The 24,420-nt window shown below is 44.8% G+C and overlaps 2 protein-coding genes across 4 annotated transcripts; one reads left to right on the forward strand and one right to left on the reverse strand.

Moving 5' to 3' along the window:
• Positions 1-3,278: 3,278 nt before the first annotated feature.
• Positions 3,279-4,622, reverse strand: triap1 (TP53 regulated inhibitor of apoptosis 1). The gene has a single exon (XM_037071271.1). It carries the CDS (start codon positions 4,404-4,406, stop codon positions 4,182-4,184), a length of 225 nt encoding a protein of 74 aa, XP_036927166.1. The 5' UTR covers positions 4,407-4,622; the 3' UTR covers positions 3,279-4,181.
• Positions 4,623-5,476: 854 nt separating this feature from the next.
• On the forward strand, positions 5,477-24,409 carry supt5h (SPT5 homolog, DSIF elongation factor subunit). 3 transcript variants are annotated; one of them, XM_037071130.1, is made up of 31 exons: positions 5,477-5,634; positions 5,860-5,955; positions 6,151-6,307; positions 6,445-6,513; positions 8,509-8,514; positions 10,653-10,664; positions 10,765-10,834; positions 11,968-12,036; positions 12,559-12,624; positions 12,723-12,753; positions 12,842-12,910; positions 13,441-13,692; positions 14,164-14,253; positions 14,370-14,440; positions 14,901-15,006; positions 15,167-15,257; positions 15,494-15,630; positions 15,748-15,903; positions 16,143-16,289; positions 16,413-16,559; positions 16,823-16,948; positions 17,496-17,580; positions 19,052-19,174; positions 19,270-19,372; positions 19,622-19,749; positions 19,868-19,973; positions 20,057-20,215; positions 20,550-20,718; positions 21,555-21,752; positions 23,467-23,562; positions 23,936-24,409. In XM_037071130.1, the coding sequence occupies exons 2-31, from the start codon at positions 5,869-5,871 to the stop codon at positions 24,074-24,076; spliced, it is 3,267 nt and encodes a 1,088-aa protein (XP_036927025.1). In that variant the 5' UTR covers positions 5,477-5,634; positions 5,860-5,868; the 3' UTR covers positions 24,077-24,409. The 3 variants fall into 3 exon arrangements, with proteins under 3 accessions (XP_036927025.1, XP_036927030.1, XP_036927038.1); XM_037071135.1 differs by lacking the exon at positions 8,509-8,514 and having other exon boundaries at positions 23,936-24,408; XM_037071143.1 differs by lacking the exons at positions 8,509-8,514; positions 10,653-10,664.
• The last annotated feature ends 11 nt before the right edge of the window (positions 24,410-24,420 follow it).

A 24,420-nucleotide genomic window follows, 5' to 3' on the forward strand; every position in this document is an offset into this window, starting at 1 on the left:
CTTTAATTTGTGGGAGATTGTGATTTATTGTGTGCTGTCAGAGTTTGGCAAAATCAACAAAGTGCTGATTCTGATTCTGATTCTGATTGTGTGTGTGTGTGTGTGTGTGTGTGTGTGTGTGTGTGTGTGTGTTCAGGCACTCGGAGTATTCTCATATTTGTTGTGTATCGTTCCGAGCTGTTTGATCACACTCACTCTTGGCAGGACGAACTCGAACCTGGTGCCTGTTCTGTGGCTGCTGGAGTCCCAACATGTAGTGATATTTATTCTGAGCTTCATTTCCCAGAAGACCTCCACCACAAACACCAGAACCCTGGCCCAGAGAAAGCCCGGGGTGTTACCTCCAATCCAGCTGCTGTTACTCACTCAATTAATTATCCTGATGATTGAAACCAGGCGTATTGGCACCAGCTTTGGCTGTTTATGCACGAAAGCATCAGACCACATTATTAAAACAAGCCCGTGTGCGTCCTCAGTCCAACTGTAATAATTAACCACAGGAAGCAGGAACAAACAGGATTTTAATGGAACGTTTAGTTCCAGCTGTGCAATATTAAAATACTGAGTGGTGTTTGATTCACAAGCTGAAGATCACATCGTTCTCCAGCTTCCATCCAGAGTTCAAAACATTTCACCCAGGAATGTAAATCCAGTCCTGCTCTCCTCCTCCTGAGGATATAAAGTCCTCCTCTCCTCCTCCTGATGATGTAAAGTCCTCCTCTCCTCCTCCTGAGGATATAAAGTCCTTCTCTCCTCCTCCTGATGATATAAAGTCCTCCTCTCCTCCTCCTGATGATATAAAGTCCTCCTCTCCTCCTCCTGATGATATAAAGTCCTCCTCTCCTCCTCCTGAGGATATAAAGTCCTTCTCTCCTCCTCCTGATGATATAAAGTCCTCCTCTCCTCCTCCTGATGATGTAAAGTCCTCCTCTCCTCCTCCTGAGGGTATAAAGTCCTCCTCTCCTCCTCCTGATGATATAAAGTCCTCCTCTCCTCCTCCTGAGGGTATAAAGTCCTCCTCTCCTCCTCCTGATGATATAAAGTCCTCCTCTCCTCCTCCTGATGATATAAAGTCCTCCTCTCCTCCTCCTGATGATATAAAGTCCTCCTCTCCTCCTCCTGAGGGTATAAAGTCCTCCTCTCCTCCTCCTGATGATATAAAGTCATCCTCTCCTCCTCCTGATGATATAAAGTCCTCCTCTCCTCCTCCTGATGATATAAAGTCCTCCTCTCCTCCTCCTGATGATGTAAAGTCCTCCTCTCCTCCTCCTGAGGGTATAAAGTCCTCCTCTCCTCCTCCTGATGATATAAAGTCCTCCTCTCCTCCTCCTGATGATATAAAGTCCTCCTCTCCTCCTCCTGATGATATAAAGTCATGAAGTCATGTCATCAGGAGGAGGAGAGGAGGACTTTATATCATCAGGAGGAGGAGAGGAGGACTTTATATCATCAGGAGGAGGAGAGGAGGACTTTATATGGTCGGTGTCAGGAGGTGAGCAGGAACAACAGATGTTGACACACACAGAGACATTAAAGTGAAACTCTCACCAAAATGCAACCTCAGCTTCATTTGTGAATATATATGAGTCAAACCTTTGTGTAAAAGCATAATCACGATGAAAGAGGCACTTTTAAGATTTACTGTGTTTTCGTTTTCAGGTCAAACTCATTTTCAGTGGGAGTTCTACGGCCACTTGAACAACTCATGTCAGCAGTTGTATCTTCGGCGCGTCGCCGTCATGGCAGATGAAAAGTGTCGACCTGACAGGAAGGCTTGAGGAGCGAAGTTACTCTCCTTCCTGTTAGGTCACAAAAACTCCTAACACTAACCTTCAAAACTCTCTTTTTAGTAACTCTGTGTACACAGACAATGTTGTCAGTGCTGGTGTTCATGTGTAGAGACCCTGGTGATGCTACCAGCAGAGTTTCATGTTGTGTCCAGACTTCTTACTGTTTTAAAAACAGAGATTTTGATGCTGTTGTAAAAGTGCCCGTAGCACTCCCATTGAAAATGAGTTTGACCTGAAAATTAAACTACAGTAAATCTTAAAAGTGCCTCTTTCATCGTGATTATGCTTTTACACAAAGGTTTGACTCATACACATTCACAAAAAAGCTGAGGTTGCATTTTGGTGAGAGTTTCATTTTAACTATGAAACTTGAACGAAAGAAAAAAACGTCATTAAATGGTATTACCATTTTTTAAAATTTTCTTTTTCACTGTAATGTTGAAAATGTAAGAACAGCTAACACGTTTGTTTGCAGAATGAGGGAATGAGATCCAGCAGGGAGGCGGTGACGGAGGAGGAGCATGGCTGGCTGAGCGAGGAGGCGGAGCAGCCGGCAGGTGATTTACGACCCGGGAACACAGAGACAGCTAATTTGACTAAAGACAAAAAAGAGTAAATCACTGGATGATCAAAAAGAATTGACCCGAGGCAAACACAACACTTAGGTTGAGCAATCTGTCAGAGAAGGCTTGAGGAGGAGAGGATGATAATAAAACTAATGTGAAGCCGGGACACGAGCAGGGCGGGAGATGCTGCGATGTCGGGAAATTTCCAGACATGTTGGTGGAGACATGTGCAGAACGTGATGTCTTCAATCAATCTGATTTTATTGTGTACTTTCTGAATTCATTGCAATGATGTGACAGTTGTTGTGTTCCGTGTTTGTGCTGGATGGATTTCAGCTGGACAGGTTTGATCTGAGCTGACAGGTCACACCTGAGCACACTGCAGATATCAAGCTGAAATATATAACAAGCTAATAGTGTTTCATACTAAATGTACTGAAGTATCAGTGGTGGAATGTAATGTAAGTACTTTTACTCAAGTACAGTTTTTCAGAGAACTGACCCGTCTTCAGCTGCCTGCTGTCTCTGCCAGGTAAAAAAAGCTAAAACTAAGACGTTGAGCTCACCTGACGGTGTTGTTCACAGTAAGCTAACCGTCACGTTTCTGACTGTCAGATCAGATAAAAGCAGCTGCAGACGTTTATAAACTGTGATGCAGCTTCAAAGGCCGCGTGTGCTGATGGAAATCAGTTTCTAGCAGACAATCGCTTTCCACACCGGCTCACTTCCAGCTGCTGCTGATTATTTTCACAGCCGGGAAGTTGAACTTATTTTAGCTTCAAAAAGCAGATTTAAAAGGAATGAACGGGGCTCCACCTCCAGCACACAGTCCAGTAACAACGTGCTGTTGAGAGGCTGCTGGTTGGATTTCTGTAATGAGTCCAAACTTCTTCAGCCAAAAGAATAAAACTGAAGAACGAGCTGTCAGAGCAAAACATTTTATTCTATAATCACAACAATCCTCCAGTTTCTCATCTGTCAGCTGACATTTTATTAAAACATCTGTGTCAACTAAAAAACAAACAAACAAACAAACAAACAAACAAACAAACAAACAGGCATCAACCATCAGAGACGCAGTGATCCAGGAGGGCAGACATGGCGGTTTAAACTCCACTTAAAGTTGATGTCATGTAGTAATTCTGCTGCACACCAGAGAACAACAGACCCGACTGGAAATGATCCAGAAGTCTCCAATAAAAAGCTGCAGTGACCTTTGACCCGTCAACCAAACACCAGAACTATAACAAGAGGAGGAAATTAGGAAATTATAACAAACTTAACAAGTTAATTCAAGACAAAAATCATTTAAAACGATCTGCTAAGTGTCATGAAGCCAACAGTGAATTCAACTAGCTGCTGCGGACAGGAAGTGATCAGTCATTATTGATCAATCAGTCCATCCAGTGTTTGAATCTCCTGGTAATCCATAAGTCCTCAGCGACGCCTCCACTCGTCCAGCGCTGCAGTTCTCAACATGCAGGAGCTGCAACCACAGAAGGTTCTGGGTGGTCCTGGTGTCTAATGGGTCCAGATCCATGTTAGTGATTGATTGATTAATCGATTAGTTGTTTCTGCAGGCTTCCAGCGACATCCCTCATGTTAAATAATCGATCAAATGTAAGCAGCTGATATGAGAAGAAAAGAAAAATCTAGTTTGAACCAAAAGAGCTCTTCTGTTCTGGGTTCGGTTCAGTGTTCAGGTCCAGTCTCCTCGTCCACTACTGCGGCATCGTCTCTGCCTCTGCGCATGCTCAGTGGGCCTCGTGGACACGCGCCACGCTCAGCAGGTTGTAGTGACATCGGTGTGGATGTTTCCCCTCCATCAGCTCTCGGGCTTGTCCTTGTTGGGGCCCATGAACTCCACCCCGTCGATCGGGATGTCCTTCTCCTTGATGGCCTTCTGGACGCACCGCTGGTACTTCCGGAAGGTCTCGGTACACGGGTCGCCGCTCCGGTCCCCCTTCAGGAACTTCTCGGCGAACCAGCGGTTGAAGCACTGGTCGTACTCCCGCTTCAGGTCGGTGCAGGCCTCCCCGACACTGTTCATGTCCGACAGAGACCAGAAAACACGACGAGGAGACGAAGCGTGGAGGATTTCTTCAGCCGCAGCAGCGTCAACATGAACCCCGTGACTCTCCTTGAACCGCGCGATGCGATTGGCTGGTTTGAGAGCCCGTCGGACGTTGTAGCGTCACGACGTGCCCAAAGATCGCGTGTTGAAATAATGCATCACTCTGACTCATCCCCGAAAAACTGCAGACCCGAGTTGTCTTTTGTGTTTTCTGCTGCTGAAGTAAAGCTCACGAGCAAGGCTTTAGCACCCCCACCCACCCCCACCCATACATCCATCAGGAACACCCTAAGACCACTTTGAAAAATCTAATTCTAACAGAAGAAGAAAAGTAACGACTATGGCTAATTTTGTCTCCAGTTTATTAAAATTCTGTCTTTGTTCAAAATAACTTATCAACGGGTAACACTTTATGATATCCATCATTGATAAATAGTACATTTACAGTTTATTTGACTTAGTTAAGTAATTTCACTGTCAATAGAAATAATAACATGAGACATTTATTAAGCAGTGTTAAAAGTTAAAAACATCAGTTGAAACTCTCTAACAGCATCCAAATGATATAAATGAACTACACAGTATTTATCAATTTATCATTTACAAGTTATTATGAACATTAGTTGCAACATTCCAATACACAATTTCTAATAGATGGTTAAAAATGCATTCCATTCCTTGTTAACAGTGACATCATTTATCTTAAAACAATATGTTATTTGTTTATTTTAAACAAGTCGTCCTCTTCCTGTTCGAGCATTTGAAAATATTGTTTTACTTCACCTTTAAGCTTCTCGTCCAGTGTTTTATACAGATGTAGTGGACGACTGCTGGAGGATGAAGTGAAATGCATGTTTGAGAGTATTCACAGACAAAACTTGATACTCTTGTCTGACTTATGTAGTTATTATTTATTATTGTATTTATATTATTTTTAATAAAAAATATCTGCAACAATATTTTTATGGATGAAGATGGAAACAGTCTGTCTGTATGTGGTTTGTAAGTTTAGATAAATAGAGAGGGAGTGACACCTCCTCTTTTTTGACCCAGCGCAGTCCAAATCTCGCGATACATTTGCGCAGCGCTCCGAAGTCTCGCGGTTCTCAGCAAAGACGTGAGAGGCATCAGTGTCGAGCTGGGCTGATACTGACATTTATTCATCTACGAACAGGATATTAAACTGAGTCGGGGGTGAAAGCGGGTAAGAAACCTTCGCAGAGCTCATCGGCTAACACTTGATCTCAACTGTTCTCGAGATATGTGGACATTACATCGGTGCTAACTACATTAGCATGCTTTGCTAGGCCATCCTGATTGTTGTGGCCGGATGCTTCGGGACTGCTAGCTTAATGTTAGCTGTTAGCGGCTTTGATTCAATTTTAAGAATGGTGGTTTTGTTTTAACTGTGCTGCTGTTGTCTGCTCAGGGTCACAAGATGTCTGACAGTGAGGACAGCGACTTCTCAGACAACCAGAGTGAGCGCAGCAGCGACGGAGAGGCCGAGGAGGTGGAGGAGAATGAGGTATGCTAACCGCTAGCTAGTAATGCTAACTTCCCTGTGGGCTCAGGTAAACACTGTGATGAACTGCTTGAAGTAGCTGCGCTGGAGGAGTTCCAGTCACACCAGCCACTAAAGCGTACCAACATAAGTTACTATAAAGAGGACATGGAGGTTATTGTGAACTTTATTGATAGCTTCGTTTTGATCCGTTGCCAGGAAGAGCCGGCCAGCCCCCAGGGCAGCGACAAGATAGCAGAGGAGGAGGGGGAAGACCTGGACGATGAGGAGGAGTATGATGAAGAGGAGGAGGAGGAGGATGAGGATCGTCCCAGAAAGAAGCCCAGACACGGAGGCTTCATCCTGGACGAAGCCGGTACGAACCTCCTGCTCCGTCACCCTCTGATAAACTGTCCCTGCTGTCCCATCAGGCACCTGTTGCTCTTCAGAGATGACTTTAGCTTTAACGCAGCGTTTGTCTTTTGTCCCTCTGCTTCCTTCCTCTCTGTCTAGATGTGGACGACGAGGAGGATGATGAAGAGGATCAGTGGGAGGATGGAGCTGAAGATATTCTGGAGAAAGGTGAGGAACCCGACCTGTTCAGAGACACTACAGAGACACACACACGTCAACAAATCCAGCCAAACTCTTGTTGTTTAGGTGGATGTTTCCTGTAAACTCCTGCTTTGATTAAAGGACCACGCTGGTGTCTTTTAACGTTTTAGCCCATTTACCACAAATCACACCAACAACACATTCCTGCTGCCCATTTCCCAAAGCATGCCGCAGTGTTTCTAAATGTGTTTTATGTTACGTCGCCACTGGTTTCACATCATTTCAGTCCACCCTTACAAACAACTTGCACATGTTTGAAGGAAGAAGTTGATCAGTGTGAACAAGTTGTCAGCATTGAAAACTTACTGATGTTTGTCTTTGATTTGATGATGAGATTCAGACCTTTGAGACCAATCTCATATTAATCTTGTACCGCATGTCAAAATAACACAACCTTAAAAAAAACACTGAAGTTACAGCTAATTAGCATGACTATTCAGTTCTTGAGGCAAGTCTGGAGTCTGTGCGGAGGCTGCCAGCGAGGGGACGAACAGTTCAAATGGAAACTTTCTTTGGCGACGGAACAAGTATGCTTCATTTGTAGCTAATGGGCTAAAACATACCAAACTCCCAAAAGTTTAGTCTGTTGCCAAACTGAACAAACAAAGGTTGGATCATAAATCACATTTTGCCGCACAGATGATAATTTTTGAAACTGCTGGCTCAATTTCCTGATGTGAACGTCCATCTGCATGAAGGCAGAGTGTGTTTTAGTTTCTGTCAAACTGAATTTGAACTTGTTTTGTTGAACGTGTGAGAGACACGTCAGGTGTTTTTACCCACAGAAAGCGTCTCAGCACACATGCTGACTCGACACAGCAGCAGATGTAGCGGCTAACATGACTAATGGCTCTGCCCTGTTTTAGGTGTGTCAGTTAGTCGTGAGTCCGTATCAGGAATGAAAAATGTTATTTATGTAACGTCCAACATCTGCTGTTCTAAAAGTCCGTTGGGCCTTTTTAGCATCTTTGCCTCGTTAGTAATAAAATGAGCTCTGGATGTAACAGTTGCTTTTTAAAAAAAAAAAATCCCCTGAATCATTGTTGTTTTAATTTAAGCTCTCTAAAAGTTTCAGGAAGGGAACAGAATAATGTTTTGGGTGAGCAAACACTTTCTTATAAACAGAGAACGATAACGTCCTGACAGAAGTGTTGCGGACTCTCTGCCGTTCTGAAGGAATCCAGTGTTCTGCCAAGACAAATTTAAATAATCAAACTGTCTTTGTTTTCATGAGTGAATAAACAAACCAACCTTAGTGGATGGCACAGTTCATACGGACCCTGCCACTTCTCCAGCTGTAAACAGTGTTTCCTCTGAGAACAGTTTGTTCATGGAGAGTTGAACGCTTCAACGGAAACGTCTTCATGTCACTGATGAGCCAGTGGGAGAAGTTGTTGTTTGTGATAATATATTGTTCATCCCTAAATGTTACTAACAGTTCCTGCCCAGCATCCACATTAGTTGGTGTTAACAGGATGTGAGGGGACTGAATATGTTCCTGGCCTCAGTGTTACATCCACAGTGACGTGTTACAGGATGCAGCTGCCTGAGTTTTTTTCTTCTTTGGATCAGGCTTGCTGTTATTTACAGTCCATCAGGCTCTTAACACAGTGCTCTCTACCTGAGAGACTTGAAATATTAATACTTTTAAAACACTAATTGAGTAAAATGCATTACTGTCAATTCCAAATTCAGTTGCAGTCCCTGTTGCATAATATTTTGTCATTTATCCTCGTCAGGAAGCGACATAGACATAAAGCTGTGTGAAAGGACAGTAACGATAAGTAAATACTCCTGAGTTTAGATCAGGAGACAAAAAGTCTGACTCTTGAACTGTTCAGTGATCCGGAGCTTGAAGTGATGAGTGATGAAGCTGATGTGATGAAGCTGAACATGAGTGTTGTCTGACTGAACTCTCTCTGTCTTATCGGTGTTCCTCTCTGTCATGCATGTCCTCTTCAGTTAACGGTAAATCTACTCCAGATCCTCTCCTGCTCTGATGTTTCCATTGATATCCATGTGTATCTGAAGCAAACAGAGCTCCAGTTCCATCCATTTGATAAAACCCATGTCCCAGAATGTATTAACCCCACCCCATCTCGGCACAGCTGTGTGTGGGAGCGTGAGGCTTCATGTGAGGAGGCACTGAGGGCAAATCCATTATTGGCTCCCTGAACAGCTCACGTTACGAGACAGTTAACTGGCTACGAAAAGAAGATTCACGTGAAATTGTTAAAGTTGCTCTGATTTCTCTTATGAAATACAAATGAAACCAGATGTGAAGAAGTCAGATTGATGTTGACGTCTGAAACATAAAAACAAGGTTGTAATTAAAACGTCACATTAATGTGTCCAGTGTGATTCTGCAGCCAGAGGTTCGATGGTTTCAGTCGTAGTCTGGATCTGTTGTAAGAACCAAGTGTGATCATTTGCCCGACCCTGCTGCCTGGTAGAAGACTGCCATGTTTTTATTTCAAATTGTCTGGACTAACAGATGTGGTTGAAGCTTTTTATGTGGCACATGGTAATGCATACTATCACCAAAGGACGACGGACAGTAGAAACAAAATCACCGACTGCTGTTTCGATCACAACGTCTCGTCATCGGTGGCACGAGTGGTTGGAAGTGTAGACGTTCTCTGTCGATTCACAGAAATGACAATTCTTAAAGCGACATATTCCTCCCATCTGCGTGATGCTGGGTAGTAACATATTCCCAACTTTATATACAGTTAACACATAAACCACTGGGACAAGCAAAGACAAAAGTTCATGTAGAACATTTGCTGAATTTCGAAGGTCCAAATAATGCAGATTTACACTCCATTTAGAGCTGGAGACACTTTATAAACTCTGTGAAACTCTGTCTCTGACTCATTCTGCATTATTTGGACCTTCTTGTTCATTCAGCAAATGTTCTACTACAGATTTCTTCCGGTTTCTTTATGTATAGAAATATTGCGTCTGTCTGAGCCGAGCACATATTGTTTAATGGCAAAAAATTGCCCTGAAAAGAATCAAAACGCCAATGAATGTATTGACTTAATACCAAGTTACTGAAGCATTTATTTAAAGAACAGAAAGTAGGAACCAACGGGATTCAGTCTGAGAGTCAGGAAGTGGGACGGTATAGAGAGACGGACTCACATGTTGTTGGTTTGGATCTTTTCTTCTGATTTGTTGAAAGAAACAAAGATTGAATAAAAAGTAAAAGAGTCCAAACACTTCCCTCAGTCAGCAGCGTCGTGTCGCTCCGCCCGGTGTTGAACAGTCGTTGGGTTTTGTTTCTACTGAACCGACTCCTTGAACCACATCGGACCTTCACGGGCCTCATGCTTCTCTGTGCTCCACACTCACCGTTAATCTGTTTGTTTTTCTGTTGTTTCTTTCTCCCATCATGCTTTGTGTTGCTGCTGCTGCCTGACTCTGCTCCTGTGTGCTCTGCCCTGATGACAATGTCTTTTGGCTTCTGTCCTCACTTCATCCTCTTCCTCCTCCTCCTCTTCCTCCTCCACCTCCTCTTCATCCTCCTCTTCCTCTTCCTCCTCCTCTTCCTCCTCCACCTCCTCTTCATCCTCCTCTTCCTCTTCCTCCTCCTCCTCCTCCTCCTCCTCTTCCTCCTCCTCTTCCTCCTCCTCCTCCTCTTCCTCCTCCTCCTCCTCCTCCTCTTCCTCTTCCTCCTCCTCTTCCTCCTCCTCCTCCTCTTTCTCTTCCTCCTCCTCTTCATCCTCCTCCTCCTCTTCATCCTCCTCTTCTTCCTCCTCTCTCCCTCTCTGCTGCTTTGCCTTAATCCTGTTGTTTCATCTTCTCCTCTCCTTTTCTTGTCATCCGTTGTCTTACCTCTCAATTAAAATCCTCATCACCTTCTCTTCCGTCCTCTCACTCTTTTGTTTCTGTTTCCTTTCTTTGCTTCTTCTCCTCCTCTTTGCTCCTGTCCTCTGATTATCTCTCTGCACTCACTCCTTACTTCTCTTCTCATCTTTCATTTCCTTTGTCCTTCATTTATGGCTTCTATCTCATCTCATCTCTGCTCCTGCTCTTCTTCTCGCCTCTTCCTTTATCCTCCTCTTCCTCTCTTTCCTCTGTCACTGGTCCATCCTGAGCAGAGGAGGCTGAAAGTAAGTCTATTCTTTGTTCAGCACCAACAATATTTAGTTTGATCAAATTAATCTAAATCAGATTTAGTTGGAATATAACAACGTTGTCCTCTCTCCTCAGTGTCCAACATCGACCATGTGGTTCTGGATGAAGATCACTCTGGGTCCAGGCGGCTGCAGAACCTCTGGAGGTAACGGACGGCTAAATATCTGCTTTCACGACACACAAGCCAGTAAACTAAAGTTTGAACCAAACCACCCTGGCAAGTAAAAATCAGAACGTGTGAGCGCTCTCACTGCAGGAACATCTCCAAGAGCCTTTTTTCTGAACGGGGACAAAAAGCTTTTCTTGTCCATTAAACTTGTTTCATGGACTTTAATCACAAACAGACTTACAGTGAAACTTGAGACGTGCGACTCAAACGTCTAAACATCAGGTGTGTGTGGAGCGATGATGATGAGACCGGAGTCTTCCTCACATTAATGCAGTCCGCTGACAGATGTTGAACATGTTGTCCATCCTTTCAACTTTCAACCTTTGTGTCGTCTTCTTCATCAGTGGTTTAACAAGGAAACCAGCGAGTTGTTCGTTTTAAGAGACTTGTCTTATTTTTTCTTTTGTATATTTAACTTTCCTCTTAATGAAAACACACTTGGTTATTAGTGTTGGCAGCCACAGATCATACACTGTCACGGACAAGAGACAGAAGTCGATGAGGTAATAGATTAATTGATTAAGAAACATCTCGGTGTGCTGTAGCAGCTGGAGCGTCAAGAGTGAGAACTCTGAGTAACAGTTGTTTAAATTAAATCAAAACATTTAATTCTTGATAACAGAAAACACGTAGAACGTAGAAACATGAACACCATATTTCAGAACACTCTGATGTTAATGTTTTTAATATGCACATCAGCAGAATGTGAAGTATGTTTCCATGAGAAGTATTTCCCTGCGGCCGACATGTTTTCTGTTATTTCTTGAACAAGCACTTTGATTCAAACTACCGACTCGTTCTGTCGTCTCTCTGATAAACATCCACCTTTTTCTCCACGTTTAGCTGTTTATCTCCATCAACCAATCACCTCGTACACACACAATATTCAGTCGCGTTTTGATGAATTTCAGGAAATTTGAAAATAAGACTTTACGAGTCATTTCAGGTGCTGCAGACTCACAGCAAGCAGTGACCTCCATGAAATATTCTACTTGCACTGTTCGGATGAAATGCAATTAATGAAAAATAGAAGCAGATGTTTTTCCACAGGTTCTGCAGCCAGAAATAGAAAAAAAAACGTCTAACTGTGTGTGTGCTGTGTTTTGCAGAGACTCCAGAGAGGAGGCACTGGGTGAATACTACATGAGGAAGTATGCCAAGTCCTCCACAGGGGAGCAGTGAGTATCTTTGTTCCTTGGCCTTGTAAAAATGCACATTATAACTGTGAATATTTGTTACTTGACAAAACAGACGTTTATGGACTGAGTCAGCTCCCACAAAGCGTCTAAGAATAGCTGTTACACAACCATTAAGTGTTTTCAGTCAAGATTGAAAGATTGAGACCAAAGTTCATCTGTTACTCACAGATGTAGAAACTGAATCTCTCAGTTTATTTATTTATCCTCTGCCTGAGAAAGAGCCGGGCCTGTGTGTGAATACATGAATTCACAGTTAAGATTCGAGTTTCGATAGATAGAGAGATAGAGAGATATTTTCAGCAGAGTTGTAGAGAAAAACATCTTAAATTAAGGCAGAGTGCCGCTCCTCTTTTAAGAAATGGCTAAAAGTATTTTGGAGGAAGGTTTTAACTTGTTGCTTTATGTTGCTGAACACAGTTGAAGCTGATCAGGAAGCTTCAGCTCTTAAAAAACTCTGCGTCCGAGACCAAAATCTTGTTTTTCTTCTTCTGTGGTGCGCAGTTACTCCGGAGGGTCCGAGGAGCTCTCTGATGACATCACCCAGCAGCAGCTACTTCCTGGTGTCAAGTATGTGACGACATCATCCACCAATCAGCAGCGATAATGAGTGTTTTTGTAGACGATCGAGTTTTCTTAATGTTGAACTTGTTATTTGTCGTCTTCAGGGATCCCAATCTGTGGACAGTCAAGTGTAAGGTGTGTGTCCTCTACACACACACACACACACACACACACACACACACACACACACTCACTCCTCCCTAACTCACTCTTGTCTCTGTAGATCGGCGAGGAGAGGGCGACAGCCATCGCACTGATGAGGAAGTTCATCGCCTACCAGTTCACGGACACGGTAAGAAGTTTATTTGTTCGCAGGACTTCTTTGAAGAAGCTTGATGATTTCATTTACAGCTTGGAAGAGTTCATACTAATCCAAGATGGTAGTCAGGACGTATAAAGTTACTGTAACATTGACGCGATTTTCTCAGAAACGCTTCTGACCATGAAGCAGCTTCGTTCATCCGGCTGTGAGACTCTGTTACTGTTTCTCTTACGTAGCGTTAACGGGACCTGAACTCGGATTTTATTACACAAGATTTTTCTTACTGAGTGTGAGAATATGAGAGATTGTTGCCAGACTGCTTTTATCTACAGAGAGACACAGATGCTGCAGAACAAAATGTTCAGTTCAGCTTAAAGATGATTCAGTTTAACGTCACTGTTCATATTGGACAGGACTAATATAATAACTCAATCATACCACAGGTCTTTGGATAAAGTCTTGTAGAGTGATGACTGTTGGGTAAGAATGGATACAGGAAGTTGCTGTCTGCCATTTATAACATAAAGTTTAAGGACAGTTGTCGCTGCTCCACCCAACAGCCTCTGCAGATCAAGTCCGTCGTCGCCCCGGATCACGTCAAAGGTTACATCTACGTGGAGTCGTACAAGCAGACGCACGTCAAGTCGGCCATTGAAGGCATCGGCAACCTGCGGATGGGCCTGTGGAACCAGCAGATGGTCCCCATCAAAGAGATGACGGACGTGCTGAAGGTCGTCAAAGAGGTCACCAACCTGAAGCCCAAGTCGTGGGTCCGGCTGAAGAGAGGCCTGTACAAGGACGACATCGCTCAGGTACCGACTGACGGCAGCGAACACCACAGCTGCACCTCTCAGAGTCAGAACCAGATGAATTATCAGATGAGTCTTCAATATTTCAGCAGCTGGTGACACTGAAGCGCTTGTCACACTGCTGTTAAATATAATAATAACCATGTATTCACAGCTGAACAGTTACTGATCAGTAAGTCAAGTCAAACTTTCAGATGTTGTAGCTTCACAAATTTGCCACCTTTCTGCATTTTATATCATTTAGATTTTTAGATTTTTTGGATCTAGACTTTGAGTATGACAAACTCAAAGATATTCAGTTTATTCTCTCTAATTATTCACAGACTTAATTAATAGTATTATAATAATAATAATAATAATAAATAATAATAATAATAATGAATAAATAGTACAGTTCTGATTATTAAGGCAAAAAACTTTGTTCAAGGTCATAATTGAACTTGTTCTGTTGTGGTTTCTTCCTTCGGTCTCCAGGTGGACTACGTGGAGCCGAGTCAGAACACCATCTCCCTGAAGATGATCCCCCGTATCGACCTGGACCGGATCAAAGCCAAGATGAGCCTGGTAGGACCGACACACGTCGACACACGTCGACACACGTCGACACACGTCGACACACTTAACTGTGGACTCACTGAGGTGAGAGATGACTGACAGCTCTGTCCGTCTGTGTCCTGCAGAAAGACTGGTTCGCTAAGAGGAAGAAGTTTAAGAGACCTGCTCAGAGGCTGTTTGACGCTGAGAAGATAAGGTACACACACACACACACACACACACACACACACACACACACGAGGTGGGGGACAATTTGGCGTCCCTGATCCTTTCCACGTGTCCTCAGAAGCCCAGAGATCCTAAACTGATTTGTTAAGATGTTATTTCCACCCTCGATGCTACAGTGAAGACTTCAGCCTGCAAAATGGTGTAAATACACCTTTAAATCAGCTTTGGGACGTGATAATACGACAGATTGTGTCTGATGTCTGTATTGCGATCATCGTGAACATTAACAGAACAGCTGCTGTTTAATGTATCTGTGTTAAAGATTAGATATAGAATATTTAACATCCGGTCTGCTTGTTATATATTAGTTATTAGTCCCTGATACATGAGGTTTTCCACTCTTTTAGAAAGTAATTTGGATTTTCAAATGAATAACGATGCAGTTGATGGTTTCAGTTTGAGGTAACAGGTGATGATTTGATTGACAGGTCCCTCGGAGGCGAGGTCAGCCATGATGGAGACTTCATGATCTTTGAGGGGAACCGTTACAGCCGCAAAGGATTCCTGTTCAAGAGCTTCGCCATGTCCGCTGTGGTGAGGAGGCTCTTACGTGTCAAATACTCCTGATGCTGCGTCGTTAGGACGCGAGATCCTGTCCTGAGAAAAGTGTTTTGATTTGAATGTTGGACTTCAGATGAATGATAAGAAGGTCGTGTGTAGAGAATCCCCTCAGCAGCTGGTTCCTCTCTGACAGATCACAGACGGGGTGAAGCCCACGCTGTCCGAGCTGGAGAAGTTTGAGGACCAGCCGGAAGGAATCGACCTGGAGGTGGTGACCGAGTCAGGTGAAGGTTTTTTAATTAAACTAGAAGATTCAGATCTTAAACTGTTCAAACAGCCTGCTTTTATTTATTTGGCGGTTTTATCTACATTTTTATAATAGTTGATCTCTTGTGGAGCAGACGGCAGCTGGGAATGTACACCAAATAATTTTTATTGAGCTAACCAGCAAAGTTAAATAGTGTGTGTGTCTGTGTGTGTGTGTGTGTGTGTGTGTCTGTGTGTGTCTGTATGTGCGCAGGTAAGGAGCGTGAACACAACCTGCAGGCCGGTGACAATGTGGAGGTGTGTGAAGGCGAGTTGATCAACCTGCAGGGAAAAATCCTCAGTGTGGACGGCAACAAGATCACCATCATGCCCAAACATGAAGACCTGAAGGTACACACACACACACACACACACACACACACACAGGTGAGATTATTGATGTGCTGTTAATCTCTAATCCGCAATCTTAATCTTGAACTGGTGTCCTGTCCGTGTGTGACCTCGTAGGATCCTTTGGAGTTTCCGGCTCACGAGTTGAAAAAATATTTCCGGATGGGCGACCACGTGAAGGTGATCGCCGGGCGGTACGAGGGCGACACCGGCCTCATCGTCAGAGTGGAGGAGAACTTCGTCATCCTGTTCTCCGACCTCACCATGCACGAGGTACCTGTCCAGCCTGTCCAACTAATGATGCAGACTGCTGCTCACCTCTGTTTGTCGCCTAAGTAATTAGTTCTGGTTGGTGGAACGAAGTTGTAGAAGTTTTTAAAAGTTGAGGATTTTGGGTTGTGGTTCAGTTGTCGTCTGTCTGACCCAAGCAAATTGTTTCATGTCTTTAAACACCTCTGGTCTCTTATTTGACCTGTGTGTGTGTGTGTGTGTGTGTGTGTGTGTGTGCGCAGTTGAAGGTGTTGCCCAGAGACCTGCAGCTCTGCTCGGAGACGGCGTCCGGCGTGGATGCAGGGGGACAGCATGAGTGGGGCGAGCTGGTCCAACTGGACCCACAGACGGTCGGAGTCATCGTCCGACTGGAGAGAGAGACGTTTCAGGTGATGGTCTGCTAATAAAAAGGAACACGAAGCCAGTTCTTCTTTGTGTTAGAGATTCAGTTCACGTTTAAACTGAGTATGAGTAAGAGGAAGAAAAGTTGACTGACTGATGTTTCCTCTCAGGTGCTGAACATGCACGGGAAGGTGATGACGGTGCGACATCAGGCGGTGAACCGCAGGAAGGACAACCGCTTCGCCGTGGCTCTGGACTCAGAGCAGAACAACATCCACGTCAAAGACATCGTCAAAGTCATCGACGGGCCGCACTCGGTCAGGACCGCTTTTATTTGTCCTTTTCTGTTGATATTTGTATCTTCTTCAAGTGAAATTTTGCAGCTGACAAAATGTTTACTTCTTGATCTTAATAGTGAAAGGAGGAATTTATTTTTCAGCCTTTATTTAGACAGCAGTTAAAATGACTGAATCATGTCAGGAACAGGAGGCTGAGCTCTGCTGACCCTTCACTTTACACCAGATTTTGTGTGTGTGTGTGTGTGTGTGTGTGTGTGTGTGTGTGTGTGTTTGTCCTGCAGGGCCGTGAAGGTGAGATCCGTCACCTGTTTCGAGGCTTCGCCTTCCTCCACTGTAAGAAGTTGGTGGAGAACGGAGGCATGTTCGTGTGCAAGACCAGACACCTGGTGTTGGCTGGTGGATCCAAGGTCAGCACCTCATCCTGAGCGGCAGGGATGACGTATTTCTGTCGGCTGACTCTGAAGTTAGCGCTGCCTGGTTCCCTCATTCTGGACTATCACAGAAAAATAAGTTCTGTGGCAAACACAAGTTTATAAAGCAAGATGACCTCCACCACAAACACCACTCATATGATGCAGACGCTAAATGTAAAAAGCTAACGTTAGGCTGTCAAAGCTTCCTACGACACTATACTACACGCGCTGTGCTGTAAACTGATCAGTGCACAAGTTGTAACGTCTGAGTTAAAGTGGGCCTGTAAAGACGTTTAATGTCCCCGACAACCTCTGTAGTCTCAGTCAGACACTCGTTAGCAACCGCTGCTTGTTAAGACACTCGAGGGCTTATAGTTAAATTACATTAAGAACCACATATAAACCTTATTGTAAATGAGAACATTTAACACCCTTCAGACTGTCGCAGTGTAGCAGCTTCATTACTTGTGCGTATAGTTGTGATCTGTTGAACGTCAAACTCTGACTTCTGTGTTTTCACTCTGGCATTTTGTCTCTTCAGCCCAGAGACGTCACCAACTTCACGGTGGGAGGATTTGCTCCGATGAGCCCTCGGATCAGCAGCCCCATGCACCACGGCGGAGGAGGTGAGTGCCGAAAACCAAACACGATCCAGCACTGAAGGGGCGAGTCGCTGCTGTGGTGGGAAAACACAAAGCTGGTCAGAGAATAATAATGGTGGCTTTGTTTGAGCCTTGTTGGCGTCTGCTGCTGGTTGATGTAGACTGAAAGCAGCTGTGTTCAAATCCTGTTTATTTAAATCCACTTAAAGCAACTTTCACAGGCAGTTAATGTGACAGAGGAGTTCATATGTAAACAGAAGTGAAAGCTAAGTTGGAATCTGTTAAGCTTTGACATCCTGTCAAGAGGCTTCTGCTGCTTCTGCCGGGTCAGAGCTGACTGAGGACCTCTGTGAGAATCAGGAGCGACCCGGGGAAGTGTTTGTGGTTCTTGTCTCTACAACAACAAAATCTTGACAACCGCTGCTGTATGATCGATACCACTCCTTCGCGGTTGACTGTCCGATGGTTTTTATGTGATTGTTTTGGATTAGAAGTAGAATGTGATTATCATCGTCTCTGGCCCGATTTTCAGCGAGAAGCTCTCAGATCGGCCACATGCTGAGACGCTCTCTCCTCACTGGGAACTATTTAAAAAAGACGCTCAGAAAACAACGTCATGTGGACAGCAGAGATGTTTCACATGAAGAAGGCCCAGCTTAATAGCTGTCAGGCTGCTGGATGCTTTCCTCTGCTCACACTCCACCACCAGGACTTGAGCTTTCAGGAACCGCGGCAGCCCGTGGCAACAAGGTTTTCTTTCTACAAGCGATGTAGGCGAGAAGTCAGCGGGTCTGTTTGATGCATGTGGACGTCGTCTGCACTGAAGCGTCCGTCACTGATGATAACGATGCTGTTGATCCCATGCAGCCGCCCGCCACCAGGATGTCAGTGGGATTTAAATCTGAATTGTTTATCAAAGTGATGTGATCAACAGCTACAAGTAGTTTTAATATCCAATATGTTTTCATCAGGTGTTTAAAGGTAAACAGGAATCTGTGCTCAGTGTGTTCTTACTCAAGACGAATCAACTAGTCGTTTAAATGTCCGAGCCGATCGTCTCATTTGATCTTTGTCATTTTTCCCACACTGTCGCTTTATTATTCATCTCTGAGGAATCTGCTGAAACACTGATGAAGCCTGTGAAGGGTCCTCTGTGATGAAGGAGGGGAAACGATCCTCTGTCGTTGTGTTTGTTCACACCTGTGCGATCACATGCAGCAGCACCGACGCCTGAAGAACTCGTCTGTAGTCTCACAACACGTGACAGCAGAGACGTGTTGCAGTCCGTTGAGTTCATCCAGAAGATCCATCACTGTTGTTTGTTTGCTTCCTGAGTCATCGGCGGGAGATCCTCCATTAACAGATCTGTTTAGAATATAAAGTGCTTGTTAAAACAAATTTTGGCTTTAAAAATGACAAACCATGAATGGCGTAGAGGAAGAGAGGAGGCGCTGTGTCAGCCCTGTGTGAGGCAGGTGTTTGTGTTGTGGTGCAGGTGCTCCTCAGAGAGGTGGAGGGGGAGGAGGAGGAGGTGGAGGAGGCATGGGGCGGGGCAGAGGACGGAGAGACAACGAGCTGATTGGTCAGACGGTCCGCATCTCCCAGGGGCCTTACAAAGGTAAGCCACCTGTTGTCATCAGTTTGTAAATGAGAACATTTCTATTGATCAGTTCCTTTAAACTAACTGCTGATCATTGTGCCTACATTTCCCAGGTTACATCGGTGTGGTGAAGGATGCAACAGAGTCCACAGCCAGAGTGGAGCTGCACTCCACCTGTCAGACCATCTCTGTAGACCGACAGCGCTTAACTACCATGTACGTACCCAAACACACTGTATCCACCCGTCTTCGTCTTCTTCGTCTTCTTCTTCGTCTTCTTCGTCTTCTTCTTCTTTGTCTTCTTCTTCTTCTTTCTTCTTCTTCTTCTTTTACTTTTTTATTCTTTTACTCTTTTCTTTCACCATCTTCATTTTCTGATACTCTGCCTCCCAAAATCCCGGTTAAAGATCATGAGTTTCTAACCTCACATTGCTCTTCCGCCCTGTCTCTGCTCCGTCCGTCCAGGGGAGCCAAGAGACACAGTGGGATGACGTCCACTCATGGACGGACTCCCATGTACGGCTCCCAGACTCCCATGTATGGTACCGGCTCCAGAACGCCCATGTACGGGTCTCAGACGCCGCTACACGACGGTAAGATGCTGTCAGTGTGTAAAAACAAGAAATGAAGCATTTCAGCAAGATAAAAACACAAAATTATTACCCACAATCCCTTGTGACTGGAAGTTTTGTTTTTTCTGCCCTCTAACAGGAAGCCGTACGCCTCACTACGGCTCTCAGACACCGCTGCATGATGGGAGCAGGACGCCGGGTCAGAGCGGAGCCTGGGACCCTAGCAACCCCAACACACCTTCCAGGTAACACACACACACACACACACACACACACACACACACACTTTATTTCATATTTGTTTGAAACGTTCGCGTCTTCTTGTCAGGAATGAAGAGGAGTACGACTTCGGCTACGATGACGAGCCCTCCCCGTCCCCTCAGGGCTACGGAGGAACCCCCAACCCCCAGACGCCGGGTTACCCAGAAGTCCCGTCTCCACAGGTCAACCCTCAGTACAACCCTCAGACACCTGGCACACCTGCTATGTGAGTATCAACAGATATTACACACACGTTGTTCTTTCCTCTGCACGATGACCAACATTTCAGTTTTGTTTTTTTTTGTTTTTTTTTGGTGCAAACACAAGGTGAGAATTGTAGATCAGCTTGAAACACCAACGTGTCTCCGTGTCAGTTTTGATAAAGATGTACTGTTTATGTTGTGGGAATGAATGAATATTTGGAATAAGCATAAATCTCCATTTGGCACTTTGCTCTGAGAGAAATTTGAAGCTGATAAACCTGGAGGTTTGTTTCACAGTCGACATCAATCATTTGACCGTGTGTGTGTGTGTGTGTGTGTGTGTGTGTGTGTGTGTAGGTACAACACAGAGCAGTATTCTCCGTATGCGGCCCCGTCCCCTCAGGGCTCCTATCAGCCCAGCCCCAGTCCTCAGAGCTACCACCAGGTGGCGCCCTCGCCAGTCGGCTACCAGAACACACATTCTCCAGCCAGCTACCATCCGACACCCTCCCCCATGGCCTATCAGGTAGGACAAACTGCTCTTGAAATTAAGTATTACAGTATCAGATTTTCATTACACAGTAACGATGTCATCACGATATTACGTCGGATGGCAACCGTCGTTAAGGGTCGTTACCACCGCCGACTCTGACAACGGAACGGCGCGACAACGGAAAGAAGCAGAAATGTAAAATTTTCACCAGCAGTATTTCATTGTTAAATATCAATATTTGTTTATCAAACTCAAAACTTGATGTTGTGCAGGATTTAAAAATGTCGGTCTTCACGCCCCCCAGTGGTTCTGTTAGGAAACACATCCGTCCTGGAAGCGTCACTGGACTCAGACGGATCAGATCAGGATTTAGTGTTGAGGTCTGCCTGCAGATTTATAAGTGTTCAGTGTTCCAGTCTGACATGATATTAAATCAGTTTGGGATATTTCAGTAAGAATCTCAGTGTAACGTTCACATGAAGAGACACGTGAAGGCAGTGAAGGCACCACAGATTCTCACTCAGACACATTCTTGAACAGATTCAGGTAAACAAAGAGCCGTCTCCACTTTGTTCCAAAATATTTACATTTTGTTATGATTTTAGTCCCCCGTTACTAAAAAATGCTGCAGAAGAAGAACAGTAAAGTGATGACAGATGTTGGTCTGTGTGTTCAGCGACAGAAGTATTTATGAAGATGGAAAGTGTTCTGTTGTGAACAGCCGTCTGAGATTACAGGAGCCACTTGATGCAAATGTAAAGCAGACCGTCTGTTTTTGGGCTTCTCCAGTGAATTCAGTATCATTACAAACTGTACAAAGTGCTTCAGCTTCCCCTTTAACGTGTTTTGTGATGGTGACTGGTCCACAGGCCAGTCCTAGCCCCAGTCCTGTGGGCTACAGTCCCATGACGCCTGGAGCGCCCTCGCCTGGAGGTTACAACCCTCACACCCCGGGGTCCAACATCGAGCAGGGCAGCAGCGACTGGGTGACCACCGACATCCTGGTGCGGGTGAAGGATTCCTTCATGGACCTGATGGGACAGACCGGGGTCATCAGGAGCGTCACGGTAACCAACACAGTCACGACATCATCACATCAGAGTTATGACCTCACATCAGTTCTCATATCGATCAGACTCAGATATGAAGGTCGGTCAGAGAAACAGTCTGGATCCAGATTCACTGATCAACAGTCTTATATGAACGATGATTGAATCTCCCATGGTGCACGTCTGTGTCAGGCGGGTTGACATCAGCTGATCAGTTTCAACAATGACAGAACGTAGAGATAATACATGTTGATCTCGGAGCGGAGGAAATGTCTCAGCAGCATCTTAGAAGCTGCACAGAGCAGATCAGCCAGACAGGAAGTCGGACAGCAGCGCGGCACAGTGCACCCCGTCTGTTTTTCAAAATAAAAGACCCGGTGCGGACTGTACAGCATGATAAAGTCAGAAAACTGTACAATAAACACACCTGAACCAGACGGACGACAAAATGATTTAACTACGATGTTACTCAGCCACAGTAGGAGCACAAATATCAAGAGGGAGGGATGAAATGAACCGAATCTGAGCAAGTCGACGACATCAGTAGATTGTGGACACGCCAAAATGCTCCCAGTGAAATATCAGGGGTTTGTTCCTGAAATAAAGACACCATCTTGGAGAATGATGACAGACATTCTTCACCCTCACTAACAGAGGGAAGGAACAGGCAGAATATTTGATGATGATGATTTTCAGCCGCAGACGTGGGTTTGTGCCGGACTCGTCGATGAATCTGTTGACAGTGAAACTTCTTCAAACATCTTGTTGCGTGCAGTATTTGGGCGAACTAACCCATCAATTGTGAAATCCTGCTGGGTTTAATGTGGAATGTTATCGAATGAGTCAGAAAAACTCAAACGTGGCTTCACTGAACAGATTTCCGGCCAAAACTTAGCCAGAGGGTAAAAAAAGCGAGTGCATTCTGTTTCACAATTTCAAACTGAGCTTGTGAAACGAATACACATGTTGTTAATACATCATACAGAAGAACATCCAAAAATGTTTGATCTGTCTCTCAGATGTTTGGAGTAACTTGCCCTCAGCACCAAGTTCTGATAAGTTCTGATGGAGCCTGAACAGCATTAAAATGAGGAAACGTGGGCTGTAAGTGAGCCGAGTTCGTCTGAGTGTCACAAATCCAGACAAGATCAAATCTACGTGTCAGACCGATAAAAAGTATCTGTCAGCAACAAAACAAAGGTTTCTCAGGCTGTAGATGTCTTTACAGATGTTGTTGCTCAGCGAGTCGGATCACACGTCTCACCAAAACACTCCTGAACTCTTGAACTGTTCCTCTGCTTCTTCTTCACCTCTGTCATCAACAAACCAATATTAAAATAAGACAAACGCCGTGAACGTCTTCCTCGTCTTTGAAGTTTTGTCCTCTGACTGACAAAGAAAGAAAAACAGCAAACAGAAATGTGTCGACACGTCGTACCAACCGGTTCTCTTGTAGTTTAACCTCTTAGACTGTAAAAGACACACAGACCTGAAGACGCCACATCAGGCTGCTTACTGACCTTCAGACAGAGGCTCCATAGTCTGAAAGTCAACTAGTACAGACTGTGTAACAGAAACACCAAAGACGAGAAGAAAACGTCAGAGCTTTGTCTCCGTAAAGCTGATGTGTCGCACGTATCAAGATGTTTGTGCTGAATGTGTTGATGTCATGCACTGCAATGACAGCATTTTGTGTGTGTGTGTGTGTGTGTGTGTGTGTGTGTGTGTGTAGGGAGGGATGTGTTCAGTGTTCATGCAGGAGTCAGAGAAGGTGGTCAGTATCAGCAGCGATCACCTGGAGCCCGTCACTCCCACCAAGAACAACAAGGTAACTGTTGACGTCTCGTCTCTGCTCCTCTTTACGTACGAGTGTCTCAGGTTGTTTCAGTGTTGATGATATTTGTCATATTGATACATATTACAGCCCATAAAATGTTCTTGACGTTCTGATGTTCAACACAAACTGCGTCTTCAGGCGTTCAACAGTCTTACATTTGGATTTGTGTGACAGAATTTCACAAAAGCAAAATTCAAATGCTGAAACTTGCCTGTCGCATGAGTTTCTGAATAGTTTTAAGTAAAAGTAAAAGTTCATTCCAGGCAAAAATTTAGAACCCTCGTTATTCCTAATGTGGTCAAACCGTCACCACTGAGGTGTCCAACATTGGCTGACGCTGAGCCGTTTGTCTCCGTGCGTCCAGGTGAAGGTGATTCTGGGAGAGGACCGCGAGGCGACGGGCATCCTTCTGAGCATCGACGGAGACGACGGCATCGTCCGCATGGAGCTGGACGACCAGCTGAAGATCCTCAACCTGAGGTTCCTGGGACGCCTCGAGCACTGAGACGCCGAACAGACACACACACACACACACACACAGAACCAGAATACTGTCAGCTGAGTGGTCACATTCAGACGGACGTGTCGGGACTCTTTATCACCTCCTGAATCATCAGATTAGCAGCAGGTGACGTTCAGTCGCAGGAGGAATCAGACGGACACAAACGTTCCTCTTCCTCTCTGTAAAGCAGTCGGAGCATCATTAGTCCAGCAGGCTTCTCTCTCTCTCTCTCTCTCTCTCTCTCTCTCTCTCTCTGTCTCTCTGTCTCTCTCTCTCTCTCTCTCTCTCTCTCTGTCTCTCTCTCTCTCTCTCTCTCTCTCTCTCTCTCTCTCTCTCTCTCTGTCTCT

The sequence above is a fragment of the Acanthopagrus latus genome, chromosome 2 (genome assembly GCF_904848185.1).
Source record: "Acanthopagrus latus isolate v.2019 chromosome 2, fAcaLat1.1, whole genome shotgun sequence".
Taxonomy (NCBI): Eukaryota; Metazoa; Chordata; class Actinopteri; order Spariformes; family Sparidae; genus Acanthopagrus; species Acanthopagrus latus.